This window comes from Passer domesticus, chromosome W (assembly GCF_036417665.1).
Source record: "Passer domesticus isolate bPasDom1 chromosome W, bPasDom1.hap1, whole genome shotgun sequence".
Lineage (NCBI taxonomy): Eukaryota > Metazoa > Chordata > Aves > Passeriformes > Passeridae > Passer > Passer domesticus.
The window spans coordinates 7187345-7207454 of record NC_087511.1 but is presented as its reverse complement, the minus strand read 5'-3'; the positions used below and the strand labels follow the sequence as shown (position 1 = coordinate 7207454).

The following is a 20110-nucleotide window of genomic DNA, read 5'->3' as shown; positions in this document are numbered from 1 at the left end:
GTACATACCATTTGGGTGGGAGGTCATAACTACAATATGTCTCATCAAAATAAAATATTTCTTAGCAGGTGGTAAAAATAAAATCCTAGTGCCATGTAGTTCTGCCCTAAATTGTTTGCACAGTTGCTGCTAACTGTATAACTGATTCCTCAGTAATAATAGTGACTATCTGGTTTTGGACACCACCTTAAGACAATGCTCAGGATGTTTCCAAGATCTGTATCTGTAATATAATTTTAAATTTTGAAGTTAGCAAACTAATAAAACATGTTTTTGGCAATTGTTGGCAACACTTTTTGTGAAAGTCCATGTTTATGACAATTTCCTTGTTTGTTTGAAAGAGAGCATGTGTGTAGCAACTTCTTGTGTATACTGAACCAGCAGTTGTGTCACAAAATCTGATTGCAGAATTTGTGCATGCATGTATGTGGTAAAGCTTCTAAGGGCTTCTAATTTTATCTAGGTATTGTCTTTTTTTTTAGTTAGACCCTTATCCTAAAATCTCTTATGCATGCCTGTTATGTGATTAAAATTTTTATATGTGCACATGTCACGGGTAACCCAAAATGCTATTGTATTCCATATCTGTCTGAGCCCAAAAATTGTTAGTGCCTTTTTAAGACCCTGCAGCCAGAAAACAGAACCGGGGGGGGGGGGGGGGGGGGGGAGGAAGAACTTTGCCGCGGTCCTTTTTTAAGTTGGAGCCTGGAAGCAGAGATGTCTCTCTCTCCTGGAAGCATTTGCTGAAGGTGGAGGCTCTGCTTTTGAGGGGATTGTTTTGTGGTTTTTTGGGTTTTTTTCTGGGCTTGCAAAAGTAGCCACTCAGAAAAACTGCATTTCACAATCAAAAACTGTTTCGGAGTGAATTTTGCAAAGCGAGCCTCAGTCCCTGGGGCTAGGTCACCCTGCATCCGTGCCAATAGACCAGTTCCTTTTCCCCAACACACCTGCAGTGAGGAGGACAGCAGCACCAACACCAGTGGCGTCCAGCAGGTGGAAGGAGGAAGCAGCAGGAGGCGGTGCTTACTTCACACATGCAAGTCTTCATCTGCCACTAGAACTGCTCTGCAAACTCCTACCTTCCTGGGAGGGTTTTCTGCCAACCTTCCCCCTTGTGTCCCAGACCATGTGATCACCTGTGAAGACTGACATCTTGGGGGAAGGGTCAGATGCCATTTTCCCTGTCTCCTCACATGTGTTTGCCAATGACAGGAGCCATTTTGGAATGGGAATTTCCACCATTTTAGGTGTCTGTTCTCTGGGAGTTTGTGAGATTTAGCAATTTTGTATCTAGTGATTATTTACTGAGGTTTTTTGCCTATTGCCATTTTGCTTGTTAGTAAACTGTTATTTTTTCACTTATATCTATTTGTATTTTGCTTCTCCTTATTGGTGGAAAGGGATTGGTTAAAACAAAGGGAAAGAACTCATTTTAGAGTGTTCCCTTTTAAATTTTCTTAAACCAAGACAGCACGTTTTCTCACATGAGTACTGTATTTGTCAGTAGTTTGATTAGAACTGCAGTAGATGAGTGCTTTAAAAGCCATGGTGAATTGTCTTTAATAAGTAATGATACAAAAAATAAATAAAAATATTCATTTTCTGATAGTGTTCACTTTTACTCTTCAACCAGAGTAGTCTGATTTCAGAGATTCTAAAGACATTTCACGTAACCCTATCATTTTGTTATATATCTTTTAAATGAAATGTCCTCTTCTGGTTGCAAATAAACCAGTGGAAAAGGTAACTCCATCCTGCTTCCCTGCTGGAGGTTACAAACTTCCCACACCCCAGTCTGTATCAGTCAAACAAGCTGTCTTAATTTGAGCAATTTCCATAGTGTTTCTTTGCTATTTCAAATAATTTTCAGAGCAATAGATCATGGAGACATTGCACAAGAGCAAGAGTTAAGCATGGACTGTGACTTATGGAAAAAGGTGTAGTTAGAAGCAGCTGGAGTGAGAATTTGGCCTGCACAGTTGCAGTTAGAAAAGGTGTTTGATGTGTTGATGTTTTCATTTAAAGCTGCTGCTTGTGCCAGAGACAATACTAGTGTCATTGTCATTACTGTTCTCTATTATGTGCTCACTGTCAGGATGCTAGGCATTCTCAGGTGTCAGGAGGGAATATGTGGATTGAAACAAATTCAAGCCTGTTGCTCTCCTCAATATTCTTCTGCTAGTTGTTCAGTTCTTATACTCAGTTCTTATACTCTGTATTGAGCTTAGCCATGTATATGCTCCTCCCATGCTGGACTGGCTAACTCAAAGAAATATTCACACTCTCTTAATGAACTCAGAGAAAATCATTTACATCACCAATTGATCCACTCAACTCATTGATCCAATTTGATATGAAGAAGCCTTGAATATAATTCATTGCAATAATAAAGACTTATAAAATATGATAAACCAAAACTATGATAAACCCTTTATCAACGGGTTATCACAGGTGGGCCTTCAATTTGAGTGCTGTGTGCAATTCTGGGGCCCACAATTAAAAAAGAATGTGAAGGTCTTTGAATGTGTCCAGAGAAGGACCACCAAGGGCTGAAAGGTGAAAGGGCTGGAAGGCATATCCTGTGAGGAGCAGCTGAGGACTCTGGGTTTGTCTAGTTTGGAGAAAAGGAGGCTGAGGGGTGACCTCATGGCTCTCTGCAGCTTCCTGAGGAAGAGACATGGAGAGGGAGGTGCTGAGCTCTTCTCCCTGGAATCCACTGACAGGAGGTGTAGGAATGGTTCAAAGCTGCATCAGGGGAGGTTCAGATAAGGAAACATTTATTTACTGAGAAGGTGGTCAAACACTGGAAGAGGCTTCCTAGAGAGGTGGCTGATGCCCCAAGCCTGTCAGTGATTAAGAGGCATTGGGACAATGCCCTTAATAATATGCTTTCAGTTTTGGCCAGCAGTGAAGTGGTCAGGCAGTTGGACTACATGATCATTGTAGGTCTCTTCCAACTGGAACTATTTCATGCTTTTCTAAAAAAAATGAAATTCTAAATGTTCTGTATTACTGTAACAGCTATGATAATATTTGAAAATTGTGTGTGCTGGTAGTGTGCATTTAGGTTATAATAGTATTCCAGTAATCTTTTCCTTTTATATAAATATCCACTTTTATTCATTTCTACTTTCCATATTCCTGCTCAGCATTTTGAAATAGTCTGTCAACCTAATAAGTTACTTTCAAAAAAATACACCATTACCCCATTCTTTCTAATGGAAAATGTGTATGCAGTTCTAGAAAAATAAAAGTATACTCTTACACAGTTAATACAGAAGTCATTTTAATGATATTGAGCATGTCTGTTGATTTGTTCTACTGGCATTTTGGGAAGATTGTGCATGAGTAAAGAGAAAATCAATTTCTGCTATATTCCAAAATATTCAGATGTGATACAAAGCAGTGGGTGCAGTAGAGCAGAAATACCCTGATGACAATCCTTATGATACACACGCTTACCCACTGATGATTAAAAAAAAATTATATTATTTTGGGGGGAACATGAGCTTTAAAGAGAAATATAAGGAGATTTTCTTGATTTTAGAGTTTTGTATGAAATTTTGTATTGCTGATGCAGACAAAGCTTTCAGACCGATTGTCAGAAACATGTTTAATTCCCTCTAAGTTGATAAAATAATCAAAAGTTATATCTACTGCAAGCAACTAAGTATGATGCAGCAGTTCACTCACTCCCCTGATTTTCCCCTCTCCCAGTGGGATAGGAAGGAGAATTGGAGGGAAAAAAAGTAAAACCCATGGGTTCAGATAAGAACAGATTAATGAAACAAAGTAACATATAATAATAATAACATTATTAATAATAATAATGATAATAGCAATAATTATAATAAAAATAAGAGAGAGACTGGAGCACTCCTTTCTTCTTTTATGTCATTATTGCTTTTTTTTTTCCTGTTGTACTTCTTCCTATCCCACACCTCATTTCTTAAGGCTACCTTTCTCTTTTCCTCAGTGGGATTATGGTCTCACTGTCTTGCATTCCTGTTGTTTCTTCCCATCTATAGTTACCTTAACGACTTGGACCGCATAGCAGATTCAGCCTATCTGCCAACTCAGCAAGATGTGCTTAGAGTTCGAGTCCCAACAACAGGGATCATTGAATATCCATTTGACTTACAAAGCGTCATTTTCAGGTAGAAAAAAGTTTAACACCCATTTACTTTGTTTCTTTTGTTTCCTTTTACATTAGCAATACCATGTATAAGATATTGGTCAAATGTACAAATTGGTCAACTTTTTTAAAATTTGAGCTTGGTGTTAATTTTATTTTCAGGTTTTTGTCCATATATAATTAGCAGCTGTTGTGAAAGGTGTAAAGAGGATGAGAGATAGATTTGTCTTTTTGTGAAGGTAGTTATTATTGATAGAAAAACTGGAAGTAATTTTTAAATAAAATTAGTACAAATGTACTATTATAAATAATTATGAAATGGAAAGGTACCACTTCTGTACTTGATTTTTATAGAGAAGTGATATTTTGCAAATTTAATGCCATTCTTACAAATAATTTCCCCCACAGATCATTTTGAGGGCAAATACAATTGCTAAAGAATAACTATGCAGTTACAAGTAGAAATTAGACACCTGAGTGTCTAGTTACATTGAGATCCATAATAAATTTGGAGTACACTCTACGAGCAAATTTGAGTTTCTATTTTGGCTATTAACAACTTCAGTAAATACAGATTATATGCTATTTATACTCTTAAAATTAGGCAGCCTTAGACAAATTTGGAATTTTGACTTGCAATTTCTTGGGAGAATGGCAGGCCACCAACTTAATTCTGTGGACGCATTTCTGCTGAATATACAGAGCATACATTCTAGAATTGTGACTCAAAATCATAAGTGTTTTGAATAACAGAAATTTGAGGGCTTTGAGACCCATAATAATTTAAATTCAGAAAGCACATCAAACTAAAGAGCAAATATGATAACTTATTTATTTACAACACATTCCATTAGTCTTTAATATGAATGGTAACAGTTTTAAGAAGAACCAAATTGTTTTCAACTAAATTCTTGAATTCAGTGTTTCATGTGTTTGTATGTTTATCTGCAAAGGTATTTGTGGAGTTGATACAATCATTGTTAATTTTGCAGAATGGTGGATGTAGGAGGCCAACGATCAGAAAGAAGAAAATGGATACATTGCTTTGAAAATGTCACATCTATCATGTTCCTAGTAGCTCTTAGTGAATATGATCAAGTGCTTGTGGAGTCCGACAATGAGGTAAGCAAGCATTAGCATAAATCACCAGTTTTTCAGAAAAAAATACTTTATCTAAAATTAATTTTAAATTTTATTTGCAAATTGATTAAAACACAACTATGTAGAGAGATTTGGTGTGTGTGTTTTTACATGTTTATTTGGATATTAATTTTTTTTGACCAGTAAAGTTTAATGATAGATTGAATACTTCATGCTAAGCAGCAAAACAGAAGGTTGCTAGTCCTTTTAGGACGTTTTCAAAGCAGGCTGGCTTGTCCAGTCTTGGTTGTTTTCCAAATATCGACCAGCAGTTGCATGTGACTTCATGGAACGAAATGAGAAGTTCTACATGGATTAAGATGCTAATCTTCAAGTAATATGATACAAACTGATCTCTTCCATGGAAGGTCAGTGGAACCCATCTATTTTGTGTTAAAGGTGGAATAGCTGATGGTAGAGAAATGTTCTTATTGTAGCTATTTGCATGGTTAATGTTGTGTAGCAGAGCCATAAAAATACAATGGGAATTAAAACAAAATTCATATATTCTTTGCTAGAACAGACCCTAAAGTAGTAAACTTCATTCCATTGACTTAAAGTATAGGATTTATATTGGCTTATATTTCCTACTTGTGTTTCTATTTCAAAGGATAACAGAAGTAAAAACCTCATGGGTGCTGATACATGAACTAAGTAGGAAAAGTGCAGGAATACCCAGTGTTATGTATACAATTTAAAAAGTAGGGGGGAAATTTAATATTTGGACTTTTTCTTTCATAAAGACTATTCCCATTATTCATCAAACTTACATGAGTTACTCACCAGCACTGTTCTATGTAAGTTTTTAGCATTCATTTACAAAATGTAGGTGAAAAAAAGAAAACATTTTAATGTTCTTCATGACTGTATATATATGTTGATTTCATTATTTAAGAGAAGGGTTGACATACCAAGGTAAAACAGATGTCCCAGGGCAATCATGATTGTATTCTCAACTTTTTCAATATTATTTTTTTTTTCAAAAAAGACTAGGAGTTCTGAGACCTTTTAAATTTATACTTTTCCCATAAAAGAAAGAAATCTCATTACAGTCTTTATATCATCAGACATCTCCTTAAAAATACAGCTGTTACAAAGAAATAATTTTCAGTTGCTTATACAGTGAATAGATCTTCTCATTTATTTTTGTATTTTTTTAACTTGGAAGGTATCAGAATGCTTTTATTTTGTTTTGTAAGACATATATTTGATGTTGTGGGCCAAACAGTAATGGAGTCTGATAATACATCATAAAACAAAGCTTTATTGAGAAAGTAAGAAAGATGAATAACAATTCCCCCATATAGCAGCTCACCCAATCACCAATAGTGAGTACAGGATCATAAGCAATGCCATGGCTCTGGTGGATTGCCAGGGACATTTGATGTCATGGTCATCTGGCAGAAACAGCCAATCATGCAAATGCCTTTTAAATGTGGAAAAGAGTTTTGACAATGTAGGTCAGGGGCAGAGTGTTGGCAGACTGTCTAAGATAACAGTATTGGTTAAGGGACAGGGTGTCAGAAGGCAAGATGTCACTTCCACCCTGTGATTCTCTCAAATCATCATTTGACATGGAGTTATAGGCAAGGGTATTATTTTGATGGGTTGCTAGTTATATAATAATCTAGGTGAGGTTGGTGTTCCAACACCTGCAGGGTATGTTATACAGTCAGAGGTTGAAAGGTGGTGTATCACAAGACAGGCACTGTAGAATCACCTCTATCAAGTATCAGTTGTGCAGACATCTGGAAGGTGATTACTGTTACGAATGGAAAGGAGAGCTTAAACAAGTCCTGCCTTTAACTCAGATTTCTGGCAGTAGCTCTGTTTGGAGGGGCCTGCACCCCAGCTCCCTCTTGCTCGTGGGTTCTTAATCATAGCCATTCGGTCTATTACAAATTTAATAATTTATTTAATAGACACAAATTTAACAGACATAAGACTTTTACTGATTACTTCCTACACAGGATAAACAAAAGAAACACTACTAGAAGATAAAAAATACAGTGCACGAGTGAGGCACCTATTATTACAGCTAGCAAAGAAATAGTATAGATTAGGATTCAATGTATCTTACCATCCAATTTCTGATGGGGCACACATAGGATCCTTTCCTCTGTTTCCAGAAAAGTAACCACAAAGATGTGTCCAAGTTTCAGGAAGAAGTCCTCTGCATTTCCAGGGAGTGTGTAGACTTCTACCTCGGTGAAAATTTGTGTAGCTTTTATAGTTGTAAAAGTAGTGCCTTTCAGTCTAGGATTCCTGGCTTATCTCTCTACATCTTGCTCTCAAGGCAAAGGATGTTTATTATCAGTTGGGGATCTCACCTCCCTCAGTAATTCATGTGACGGGGGAGAATGTCCAGAGCTATGCACCAGCTGATGGACAGAGCAGATATCAGATAAGCTTTTTTGTGGTAGAGGGGGGATGTCCTGCCACAATTGCTACTGCATTTTCCCAATTGTTATGAGAGGCTGTGAAAGAGATTACAAGCAGCTTTTGTTTATATCTAGTGGCCCCAACCCCAGTCAGGGAGTGGCTTGACATGACTGGAAAATGTTTTATAACACAGTCCACAACCCCATCCACTGATATGAAACAAAACATAAATAATGACAAAGTAGATAATTTCAAAAATTATAGCCAAAATATTTTGGCAGATGCCCTGAGATATGGGAACCAAGAGGTAAGCCATGACCACAATTTGCCAATACCTCAATGAATATCTTCAGTTGCTACCTGATGCAAGGGCTTTAGTTTTTCCTGGATTTTCTTAAGGTCAGTCTAAAGGCATAGATTTTGGCTGACACAGACACAGCAGGTAGTATTTACTAATGTGCAAATGCTATTTTGTCAAGTACTCTGAATCTAGTGGTTTTGTACAGTAGTCTGTGGTACTTAAGCAACTTCTTGCTGCAGTGCTTGGATGGCATAAATTTTTACATGTTCTATATTTTCCAGAGTAACAGAGAGATTGATGATTGCTTTCTCCAGCTCAGAGACCCCTAGACAAGGAAGGAGAGTCCAGGGAAGCTGGTGAAATATGCATCCTCATTCTACTAAAGGGTTAAAACCACACCAATGTCACAGGGCATCAGAATAATTATGGACATGGGTCCTGAAGAGGTTTACTTCAACATGCATTGCAGGCACAATTAGTCTGGGTGCACAGACCTCCTCTCTCTCCATGAGAGGATTGTCATGGCACAGATGCTGCACAGCCAGTATAGGCCAGAGGTACCTATTTTGATAAGGTCACAGCAGCAAGTGGTGTCTTTCAGGCAATTGTCAATATTGGCATGGTAGGTTTGCATGGTGTAAAATGAATCCTGCTGCATGGTTTGTCATTGTTCATGGGACAGATGATAGCCCATAAAGTTTTGGAGGGCATAGAATTCTGATCTATGATTTACCAAAGTGGCAGTAAGTAGTGAGTTTTTGAGAGACTAGCCTAAATAGAGTAATATCTAACAAAGATTTTACATGCACAGCCCCACAATTCCACCAATACCAGCATTCCTACCACAGGAATGGTTCACAGATGCAGTATGCTATGTACAAATCCAACAATCAGTTCCCTTCCTAACATTCACCAGCACCTGAGAGAATTAGCAAGTTAGGATACCAACCAGCAAGGTTCTGGTGGACCTCTTAGGGAAGAGTGGCTGGAAAGATGCTTGGCAAAAAATGACCTGGGGGGTGTTGGTCAACAGTTGGCTGAATATGGGCCAGAAGTGTACCCAGGTGGCCAAGAAGGCCAATGTCATCCTGGCTTGTGTCAGTGTCATGGTTTAACCCCAGCCAGCAACCAAGCCCCATGCAGCCACTCGCTGACTCCCCCACCAGTGACATCTGGGAGAGAATCAGAAGGGTAAAAGCCAGAAAACTCATGGGTTGAGATAGAGACAGTTTAATAGGGAAAGCAAAAGCCATGCACACAAGCAAAGTGAAACAAGGAATTAAATGCTTCCCATGGGCAGGCAGATATTCAGCCATCTCCAGGAGAGCAGGGCCTCATCACACATAATGGTTACTTGGGAAGACAAATGCCATCACTACAAATATCCCCCCCCTTTCTCCTTCTTCCTCCCACTTTATATACTGAGAATGATGTCATATGGTCTGGAATATCCATTTAGTCAATTTGGGTCACCTGTCCTAGCTGTGTCTCCTCCCAACCTACCATGCACCCCCAACTTCCTTGCCAGCATGGCAGTACAAAAGCAGAAAAGGCCTTGGCTCTGTGTAAGCCCTGATCAGCAATAGCAAAAACATCTCTATATTATCAACCCTGTGTTCAGCAAGAATCCAAAACACAGCCCCATACCAGCCACTGGGAAGAAAATTAACTCTAGCCCAGCCAAAACCATCACAATCAGAAATAGCAGGGCCAGCAGGACTAGGGCAGTGATCATCCTCCTGTACTTGGCACTGGTAAGCCTGCACCTTGAGTACTGCATGCAGTTTTGAGCCCCTCACAACAAGAAAGACACTGAGGTGCTGGAGCATGTCCAGAAAAGGGCAATGAAGCTAGTGAAGGGTCTGGAACACAAGTCTTATGAGGAGCTGCTGAGGGAGCTGGGGGTGTTTAGTTTGGACAAAAGGAGGCTCAGACAAGAACTTATTGCACTCTACAGCTACCTGGAAGGAGGTTGTAGCGAGGTGGGTATCAGTCTCTTGTCCCATGTAAGAAGCAATAGAACAAGAGGAAATGGCCTGAAGTTGCACCAGGGGAGGTTTAGATTTGACATTAGGAAAAAATTATACATCAAAGGGGTTGTCAAGCACTGGAACATGGTACCAAGAAAAGTGGTTGAGTCAGCATCCCTGGCAGTATTTAAAAGATGTATAGGCATGCTGCTTAAGGACATGGTTAAGTGGTGGACTTAACAGTGATGGGTTAATGGTTGGACTTGATCTTTGAGGTCTTTTCCAATCTAAATGATTCTATGATTCTATGACTATCCTTAAGAACAATATCTACAGCATATTCAAAAGACAAGCTTGCATGGAATAACCAACAAGAGTACAAGTAAAACAACTACAGTAAACAGCAATATAGCAGGAGGATTATTCCAGATTGTTGTGGTTGAAATAAAGACAGTTTAATAGGTAAAGCAAAAGCTGTGCACACAAGCAAAGCAAAATAAGCAATTCATTCACTACTTCCCATTGATGGGCAGATGTTTAGCCATTTCCAGAAAAGCAGGGTTCCATCATGTGTTAACAGTTACTTGGGAAGACAAATGTCATAACACTGAATGTCCCCCATCCCCCTCCCCTCACCCTTCCCACATATTTTTGTCCACCTCAGCCTACTTACTGGCAGGGCAGTGTGAGAAGCAGAATAGGCCATGATGCTGAAAAAGCACTGTTCAGAAATAACTAAAATGTTGTCAGCACTGTTTTGGTCACAAATCCAAAACAGCACCATCTGAGCTGCTATGAAGAAAATTAACTCTATTCCAGCCAGAACCAGTACACATATCAGTCTGTACATCCAGGATGGTCCAGTAATGGACCTGAGTGAATGGCTCCTGGCTCATTATAGGTCTTATCACTTCCAGAAATGCAAAATCACCTTTATGACAGACCAAAGGGGCAGTAAGTGGATCCAATGACTGTGAACCTGTCAGCCTCAGTTCCATGCCAGGAAGATCATGGAACAGAACCTCTGAGAAGCTATGCTAAGGCACATGGAAGACAGGGACCTGATTCGAGACAGCCAGCACAGCTTCACCAAGGGCAAGTCCTGTCTGACCAACTCAGTGGCCTTCTATGATGAAGTGACTACAACAGTGGACAAGAGAATAGCTACAGATGTCATCTATCTGAAGTTCTGTAAGGCTTTTGACAATGCCCCACAACATTCTTCTCCCTAAACTGGAGATATATGGATTTGATGGCTCATTTATTTGTTGGATGAGGAATTGGCTAGATGGTTACATCCAGAAGGTAGTGGTGAACAGCTCAATGTCCAGATATAGACCAGTGACAACTGCTGTCCCTCAGGGGCTGTACTGGGACCAGTGCTATTTAATATCTTCACTAATGACATAGACAAAGGGATGGAGTGCACCCTCAGCAAGTTTGCAGATGACAAAGCTGAGTGGTGAGGGACGGGATGCCATCCAGAGGGACCTGGACAAGCTCGAGAACTGGGACCATATAAACTTCATGAAGTTCAACAAGGCCAAATGCAAGGGCCTGCACCTGGTTTGGAGCAAATGTAAGGCCCCAAAAACTCACTTGATGAGCCTCTTAAAAGGGCTTACAGTTTTTCATGCACAGAAAAAATACCAACAAGATATCCTCAAAAGGCCAAAACAGCAACAAAAAACTTTACTGGCAGCATCAGAAAATCAGAGAACTTTGGCAAAAGTTTAAAGCAGCATTCAATTAGCATAAAACAGTTCACAAAACATTAACTTAGTCCATTCAATTAAGCAAACTCCAAACCCATCGGATTTTAAGTTATTCAAAACTCTGAGAAGAATAAATTAGAAGAAGAAGGAGAAAGAGACAAAGACAAAAAATATATAGAAAAGAACAAGTATAGCTTCCCCTCCTGGTTCCAGCGGTGTTCAACTGATAGAAATCCCAAGAGGAGGTAGAGTCAAGACATATGCTTAACTGCTATGAAAGGCTGTCAGCCACTGAGAAACCTTGAGCCAGCTCCAGCTGCACATTTCTGTACATTAACTATTCACAAATTTTTGTCTTCAGCCTTTTCACTCTCTACAGCTATCTGAAAAGTGGTGGTAGTCAGGTGGGGGTTGGTCTCTTTTTCCAGGCAACAACTGACAATGAGAGGACAGTCTTAAGCTGCACCAAGGGAAATTTAGGCTGGATGTTAGGAAAAAGTTTTTTACTGAAAGAGTGATAAAGTACTGGAATCATCTGCCAGGGGAGGTGGTGGAGTCACCATCCCTGGATGTGTTTAAAAAAAGTTTGGATGTGGCACTCAGTGCCATGGTTTAGTTGAGGTTGTATTAGGGCATGGGTTGGACTTGATGATCTTTAAGGTCTCTTCCAACCTAGTGATTCTGTGATTTTCCATTGCAGATGAAATAGGCTTTTGCTGAAAGCAATTTTGTGAGGTAGAGCTGGCTCATAAAATCAGAGCTAGAGATTGAACAAGGTATTAAATACTGCCTGCTCCCCACTGCTCCTGTCTTCTCCACATAGCCATACTGTCTTGCTTGGTTTGGCAAACCTTCCTTCACATTGCATCTAAGGTCAGATCCCCAATAGAGGCCTTTCCCTATATTCCTTGTTATCCCATCTCTATTTCTAGAACTAGTTAATATTTCTTCAGCTGTACAAACAGGTAGTTAATGTGTTTGTAGGAAACAGCTTTCCCTTGGAGATTAGTTTAGCACTGGAAAAGTGAACCCAGGGAGGTGGTGAAATCTCCATTATTGGAGGACTTACCTAGACAAAGCAATGACTGACTTGGCCTTGTGTTGTTAATAACTATACTTGAGTGAAAGGCTGGACTAGATGGACTTCAGAGGTTAATTTCAGCTCACACTTCTGGTATAATATTCTACTGTCATTTCAGTGGTGTTTCAGTGGGATATGAGTGAGAGTACTTACAGATGTTTACATTTCAATAGATTAAATATGTGACCGTTGGTTGTTCAGTGGTAACTAATGGTCTCAGCAATGCATCAGTATACCTGCTACAGTCACACTCTTTATGTTCTCTTAGGTTATAAAAGTAACTGCTCTCATCTAACTGTGGTGTTTTATCGTTGATAGACCTAACCCTTACTCTGAAGCTACCCATGTAGTCAAACTCTACATTGGGTAGGACCAGTAGTATTGTATGATAACTCTGATTCTGGAAATAAACTGTAAATTCCTGCTCCTAATTTTCTAATGAGTAATTTATGGTGAAATAAAGGGAAAATTCTCCAAATATAAGTGTCCCAGTATCTTTGAGCAAAGAATGTAGGAGGTTCCCTCTTGGGAAGAGCTATTCAGCAACAGATGTGCATATGATGCAATTTTCCTACTCAATTCCTAACAGACCACCTTACAACACAATTTCCCTCTTATGTCTAATGATAAGCAAAGGATCAGTTTTGCAGAAATACATACATATTTACAGTTAGAATTAGACTTAAGTACTTTGCTGAATCACAGAATGCTTGAAGTGGGAAGAGGCATCTTGAGATGATCTAGTCCAACCTGCCTGTTTAAACAAGGTCAGCTAAAGCAGGTTGCTCAAAAATAAGACATTCATAACAGTAAGAAATTAATTCTCCTAATATTTATCCTGTAGGCCGAAATTGAATATTTATCAGCTAGCCCAAAATAAATTTACTGCACTTGTTCCTCATTGTAAATATGAATGACAAGTTTAACAGAAAGTCTTTAAAGTCATACATTCAAATTGTAATATTTTCATTAAAAGTCCACTACTTTTTATTAGTATTCTATCAGTATTTAAGATATATCATTTCATCTCTTTGCTTCTTTTGTTATGCCTCTGCTTTCTTTTAAACTTTCTGATTCTATCAAGCTACAAAAAGCAAGAGGTTTTATTCATGTGAGCTTTTCAATAGAAACAAGAGGCTAATAGTTTTTCACAATAAAACATTTTAAATTCAGGTTTATAGTGATGGCTTTTGGGAGTTTTTTAAAAGTGCTTAGAGTTTAATATGTGTTTAACAAAATCCTGTCTACCTTCCTTATAACAACAGGGAAAGGGAAAAAACCTGATAAATATTTTTATATACTTCTGAAGGAGGGGCTCAGTTTTGGAAAGACCACCCACCCGAAGGTAGCAATTGCAGGGACAGAATGGAAGAGCTAAATCCTACAGGATTGTCCTGGTTTAAGGCAAATTTTGTGAGGAAACTTCTGAATGGGGTCTCTCTAGAAAGCAAAACTCAAGCAGCCCTTCTCTCTACTGGTTCGGGAAAATATTTCCTTGGAGAAAAGTGGAAAAAACTGTGTATTTAAGAAGCAAAGTATTCACAAGCATAAAAATGAATAATACTAAATAATAAAACTTCTCGCTGTTTTGAAGAGATGGCAAATTCAGAAAGTCCTTGTCGTGGAGCGTAGCTCGGCTCTCTTAGTCTCTCATCAGTCTCTCCAGAGCTGGAAAGTACCGCGACCCAGGCCCGGTGGGCCACAGGTGTGAGCTCCTGGTGCTCTTTTGGGTTTTTAGTCTAGAGCAGGTTCAAACAGTTTCAAGACAAAGGAAAAACTACAGTCCAAGGAACTTCTCTGCCTCAGCTAGCAAAAAAACCTAGCTATAAAGCAAAGGAGAGCCCTCTCCCACTCTCTGTCTGTGCTGCAGACAACACAGTCTGTGAGAAGGATGTGGGAGAGCAAGTGCAGTTTCTGATAACAAATTCTGCGCTTCTTTTCTCCCCCTTGGCTCTTTGAACTAGTCTTAAAGGTGCAGAACTTGATATCTAGCATAAACAGAAGAGATAATTTGGGATCCAAGCATCATAAAGTCACCCTAGGACATTTTACTTCTTATCCTTATATCGTCAACTTACTACTAAAACTAATATATCTATATATATATACATATGTATATTAATTCTACAAACATATACATACATATATATAGAGAGAGTATACAGCTATATACAGACAATGGTAGTGACATTCAGCAAACAGTAATATTTACGCATGGTTTGTACTCAACAATTAGATCTTCCTGAGGTACACACTGTGTTGTTCTATCTTTCTGCATTATCTACTATGTACAACCTGGTCCCTGAGCAAAGACAACCCCACAAATCGGTTTGTCTATACTCGAAGCAGAACTGATTTAAACTGTTTTCCCTGATAAACTTCTGACATACCACTGGGACCTTGTCTCTGTCTACTGTATATAGGGGCTCAGATTAGGCAGGGCTTGCTTGGTTGGTGAAACTTTGGGTGTTAACTAACCAGGTGGCCTTTGATAGATGCTGCTCCTAATTTTTGAATGATCCCCCACCCAATGTTTTCAAGGTGGTTTTTAACAGTCCATTGTACTTCTCTACTTTCCTTGCAGCAGGTGCATGGTAGGGGATATGGTATACTCACTCAATGCTATGTTCTTTAGCCTAGGCGTTGATAAAGCTGTTCTTGAAATGAGTCCCGTTGTCTGACTCAATCCTCTCAGGGGTACCATGCCTCCAAAGGACTTGCTTTTCAAACCTAAGATGGTGTTATGGGCTATTGGATTTTACCAATATTACTGAACGGGGCGTGCCTTGGCTTGTCTGGTCCCTGCTGCTGAACCAAATAGCGGCACCTGTGGTCTTTTCTCCCCAGAGATGCTACCGGTGGGTCGCAGCTGGGCACATGGGGACAAGTCCAGGCATGCCCTGAGCTTCAGTGCTTACGGCTGGAGCTTGTTGGTAGAAGAGGGTCACTCCTCAGGCCTCCCTGTGCTGGAGAAACCTTTTAAGGCGATGGTGAAGAAGGAGTCAGTCCTCATGGAGGGTAAATCCAGAGTTTTTATTCTGGGACACATGGCCTCTGAATCCAGTAACAGCCCAGCCCAGCCCAGCCCAGCCCAGCCCCGCCCAGCCCCGCCCAGCCCCGCCCCGCCCCGCCCCGCCCAGCCCCGCCCAGCCCCGCCCCGCCCCGCCCCGCCCCGCCCCGCCCCGCCCCGCCCCCCATGCATGGTGTGCTCGCCCTTTTAACCCAGGGGACAGGGGGAGGGAACACAGGGACCACCAACCAGGTACGAGGGGAGGGGGTCTCAGGTGAGAGGGACACCTGGATGGGCCAATGGCCCCCCAGGGGGTGGAGAGCATGCTTTGAACCTGCGAATCACTAGATGCTCCCCTGGAATTTCTGGGTTGATAGACAGTGCCCAGCAGGGGTCAAGGGTGGGGGAAAGGAGAGGTGATTGACACACCACCTGGGGAAGGAAACTTCAGGAAGAAACCAGGGAAACTGAGGCACACCATGACAACACACCGCAACAACAGGCCGTAGCATGAGGCATAGGGTAGGTTTCTGACTATCTAGTGGTGGCTTCTATTATTGTGAGCACATGTCATGTTTGGGGCAGTGTGATGTAGTCAATCTGTTAGGCCTTTCTATACTTATATTTGGACTACTGCCTATTATACCATAGGGATTTCAACTGCTTGGCTTGCTTGATTGCAGCATACATCTCACAGTCATGGATAACTTGAGAAATACTGACTATGGTTAAATCTACTTTTTGGTCTTGTGCTTACTTATAGGTAGCATCTCTACCCTGATGACCTGAGGCATCATGAGCCTATCGAGCTAGGAACAACTCTTTCTCATGTTGCTAATCTAAGTCTATCTTTGATACTTCTATCTTTGCAGCCTGATCTACTTGCTTGTTGTTTCAGTCCTCTTCATTAGCTCTGTTCTTGGGGATGTGGGCATCTACATGGTCAACTTTCACAGATAGTTTTTCTGCTCTGGTAATGATGTCTTTTTACTCTTCAGCAGCCTCAATTGGTCTTCTCTTATGCTGCTAATTAATTTTTTCTACTTCTCCAGCCATCCTCACAGAGCATTGGCTACTATCTATGAATCAGTGTAGAGGCAGAACTTTGGCCACTTCCCTCTTTCAGCAATGTCTAGGGTCAGTTGAACGGCTTGATCTACTTTTTCTTCTAGTAGCTTCTGCGACCTGTCATGTTGGGCTTTATATGGCTGCTTTCTATTTTTGTTTTATCTCTACGATGGGACAAGAACTATCAGTAAAAAGAGCATATCGTGTTTCTTCTGTTGGCAGTTGGTTGTATCGTGGAGCTTTTTCAGCGTGTGGTATTTGTTTTTGTTCTTCATCAGTGAGACTAAAGTTTTCATTTTTAGGGTAATTTGCAATTATCTTTAAAATCTCAGGGTGATTCAGTTTTCTATTATGGGCACACTGTGTAATGAGAGCAATATACTTGCTCCATGTGGCATTGGTAGCATGGTGGATAGAGGGAACTTTTGCATTGAACATCTACCCCAGCACTGGAGGTTGGGGTGTCAGGAGGAGTTGTGCTTCAATGCTTATTACTTCTGAGGCAGCTTGGACTCTTTTATAGGCTGCTAAGATTTTTTTTTCTGTTGGAGTGTAGCTGGCTCCAGACCTTTTGTAGCTTTGACTCCAGAATCTTAGTGGTACACTTTGAGTTTTGTTGCAGTGCAAGCTGATCTGTAGTTAGCATTAATCCAGTTATAAATAAGAAATCCAGCCCAGTTCCATAGACTAGCCTCTAGGCTGACTGACAGATCTTCCAACCAATAACAAATCTCCTAAATTGTAAGCATTTGATTGGTTCAGAGTCTGGGGAGGCGCAGAAACCAGACTGATGTCTGTATAGCACCGGGAGTTTTTGAATTGCCTATAAAAAGTGGTGGGAAACAATAAACCAGGCTGTTTGGCTGATAAAGCATGGGAGGTCTGTCATGTGTTAAGTCTCAAACATACGGATGCCAATGCATCAAAGTTTCACCAGGCACCTTCTACCAATGGGTCCAGGACAAGACATTGTTGTTCCTGGCTGCAGAGTAGAGCATGTTCTTCACATCTGGTCCTGTCTTGACTGGGCCAAGGGCTACAGCATGAGCGATCTGCTTGATCTGGGCAAAGGCTTGTTGCTGTTCAGGGCCCTATTGGAAAGTATTCTTCTTGCGGGTAACTAGGTAAAGAGGGCTCACAATCTGGCTGTACTCAGGAATATCCATTCTCTAAAATTTTACAGTGCTTAAGAAAGCTTGCATTTCCTTCGTGCTGGTCGGTGGAGACATTTCTGTGATCTTGTTGATGACATCAGGTAGGATTCTGACACCATCTGTCTTACTACTTTACTCCCAGGAACTGGATTTTTCAAGCAGGTCCTTTAACTTGACTCTTCATGATGGTGAAACTGGCTTTTAGGAGAATCTGGATGATTTTCTCTCCTTTTTCAAATACCACTGCTTCCATGTTCTCCCACACAATGATGTCATTGATGTACTGTGGATGTTCTGGAGCCTCACCCTTTTCTACTGCAGTATGAATCAGTCCATGGCAAATGGTAGGACTGTGCTTCTCCTCTTGGGGCAGTCAGTTCTAGGTGTACTGCACTCCCCTCCAGGTGAAGGCAAACTAAAGCCTGCACTCTGCTGCCAGAGAAATAGAGAAAAATGCATTGGTAATGTCAATAGTGGAGTACTACTTTGCTGCCTTGGACTCAAGCTCATACTGGAGCTCTAACATGTCTGGCACAGCAGCACTCAAATGTGGAGTCACTTCATTCAAGGCACGATAGTTTACAGTCAATCTCTATTTTCTTTCAGATTTGCATACAGGCTAAATGGGACTGTTGAAGGGTGAGTGGGTTTTGCTGACCACCCTTTGGCTCTCTAGCTTACAGATCATCTTGTGGATGGGAATTTCAGCATCTTGAGTTGTCCTGGACTGTCAGCGATGCATTGTTGAAGTGGCAATTGGTACTCATTGCTTTTCCCCCTTGAGAAGTCTTACTGCAGATGAGTTCTCTGATAGTCCAGGCAAGGTGTTTAATTGCTTAACGCCCTCTGTCTCTACAGCTGCTATCCCAAATGCCCACCTGAGTCCTTTTGGATCTTTGAAATACTCACTTCAGAGGAAGTCTATGCCCAAAATGCATGGCTCCTCTGGGCCAATCACAAGAGGGTGTTTCTTCTACTTATTTCTAGTCAGGCTTACATCAGCTTCTACTAAAGTAAAATCTTGTGATCTTCTTGTCATGCCAGCAATAGAGACAGATACTTCCTCCACATGTCTCAATGGGATTAATGTGCACTGCACACCAGTGTTGACCAAGGCCTCATATTTTTGTGGTTCTGATGTTCCAAGCTAATGAATCTACACATTTAAAAAAACATGTTTTTCCCTAGCCTCTACCTGGCTAGAGGCAGGACCCCTCTAAACCTGGTTATCCTTCTTTCTCTGGGCATATGTCTCGGAGGTTCCTTCAAGAGGATTGGACATGTCATCATCATATCTGGCTGTCTGGCTACGGGCTACTGGAGCTGCTTCTTTTTTGGTGGAACTTCCTCTGTGAGTCTCGCTGTCTTTTAATTCAAACACCCATTGTGCCAGAGCAGTAGTAGATTTTCTCTCCCATCTCCTCATATTTTTTCTATGATCACGCAGGAAGAACCACAACTCAGCTCATGGGGTGTACCTTCTCTCTCTATCTCGGGGATGTCTACATTTGGTACTAGAACTTCTGATCTGTACTGCCGAGATTTTGAGAAAGCCCTCTTTAATCTCTTCTCTGAGTTTCTTGTGATTCTCTTTCATCTTATCTTCTAACTAACTAATTATAGATTCATCAGGTCATTGAGTGTAATCTTTTCTTAGGCCACGAAGGTCCTTCAGGGAAAAGGACCTAATAGTGACTTCTGATTTTGTGTCAGTTGCTTTGACTTTTGATTTTGTATCAGGAAGTGGCTTTGACAGTCTTTCCCCCGGATCATCATCGTCTACTGGCCGATTGGTTTTGGTTGTGTGCTTTTTTCCTGTGGCAACTGCTTGTGGCTTAGGTTCACTGTCTGGTTTAGCTGCTGGCTTAGGCTCACTGTCTGGTTTAGCTACAGCCTGAGTGACTGGGATAGCTGCTGATATATCTCCTTGCCCCCTTGCCTCCATCTGCTGCCCTACAGTATCTAGCAGCATGCAATAAGTATATGCCAGGGCCCAGCTTATTGCGATGATCTTTTTCTCCTTAGAGTCATCATGGCAGTTCTCTTCCAGATATTTCCCCACCTCATCTGGGTTCTGAATTTGTTCACATGAAAATTCCCAGGCTGGGGATCAGAAAATTCCTTCAGGGATCAGAAAATTCCTCCAGGGTTCCA

General features: G+C 40.7%; 1 protein-coding gene across 2 annotated transcripts in view; it reads left to right on the top strand.

The window, feature by feature from the left end:
* Nucleotides 1–20110, top strand: part of LOC135289066 (guanine nucleotide-binding protein G(q) subunit alpha) — a 184312-nt gene that overhangs the window by 152723 nt on the left and 11479 nt on the right. For both annotated transcript variants that reach the window (XM_064402431.1, XM_064402432.1), the window contains 2 exons: nt 4029–4157; nt 5128–5257. In XM_064402431.1, the coding sequence (XP_064258501.1) occupies nt 4029–4157; nt 5128–5257 (259 nt within the window). The remainder of the gene's footprint in view (nt 1–4028; nt 4158–5127; nt 5258–20110) is intronic.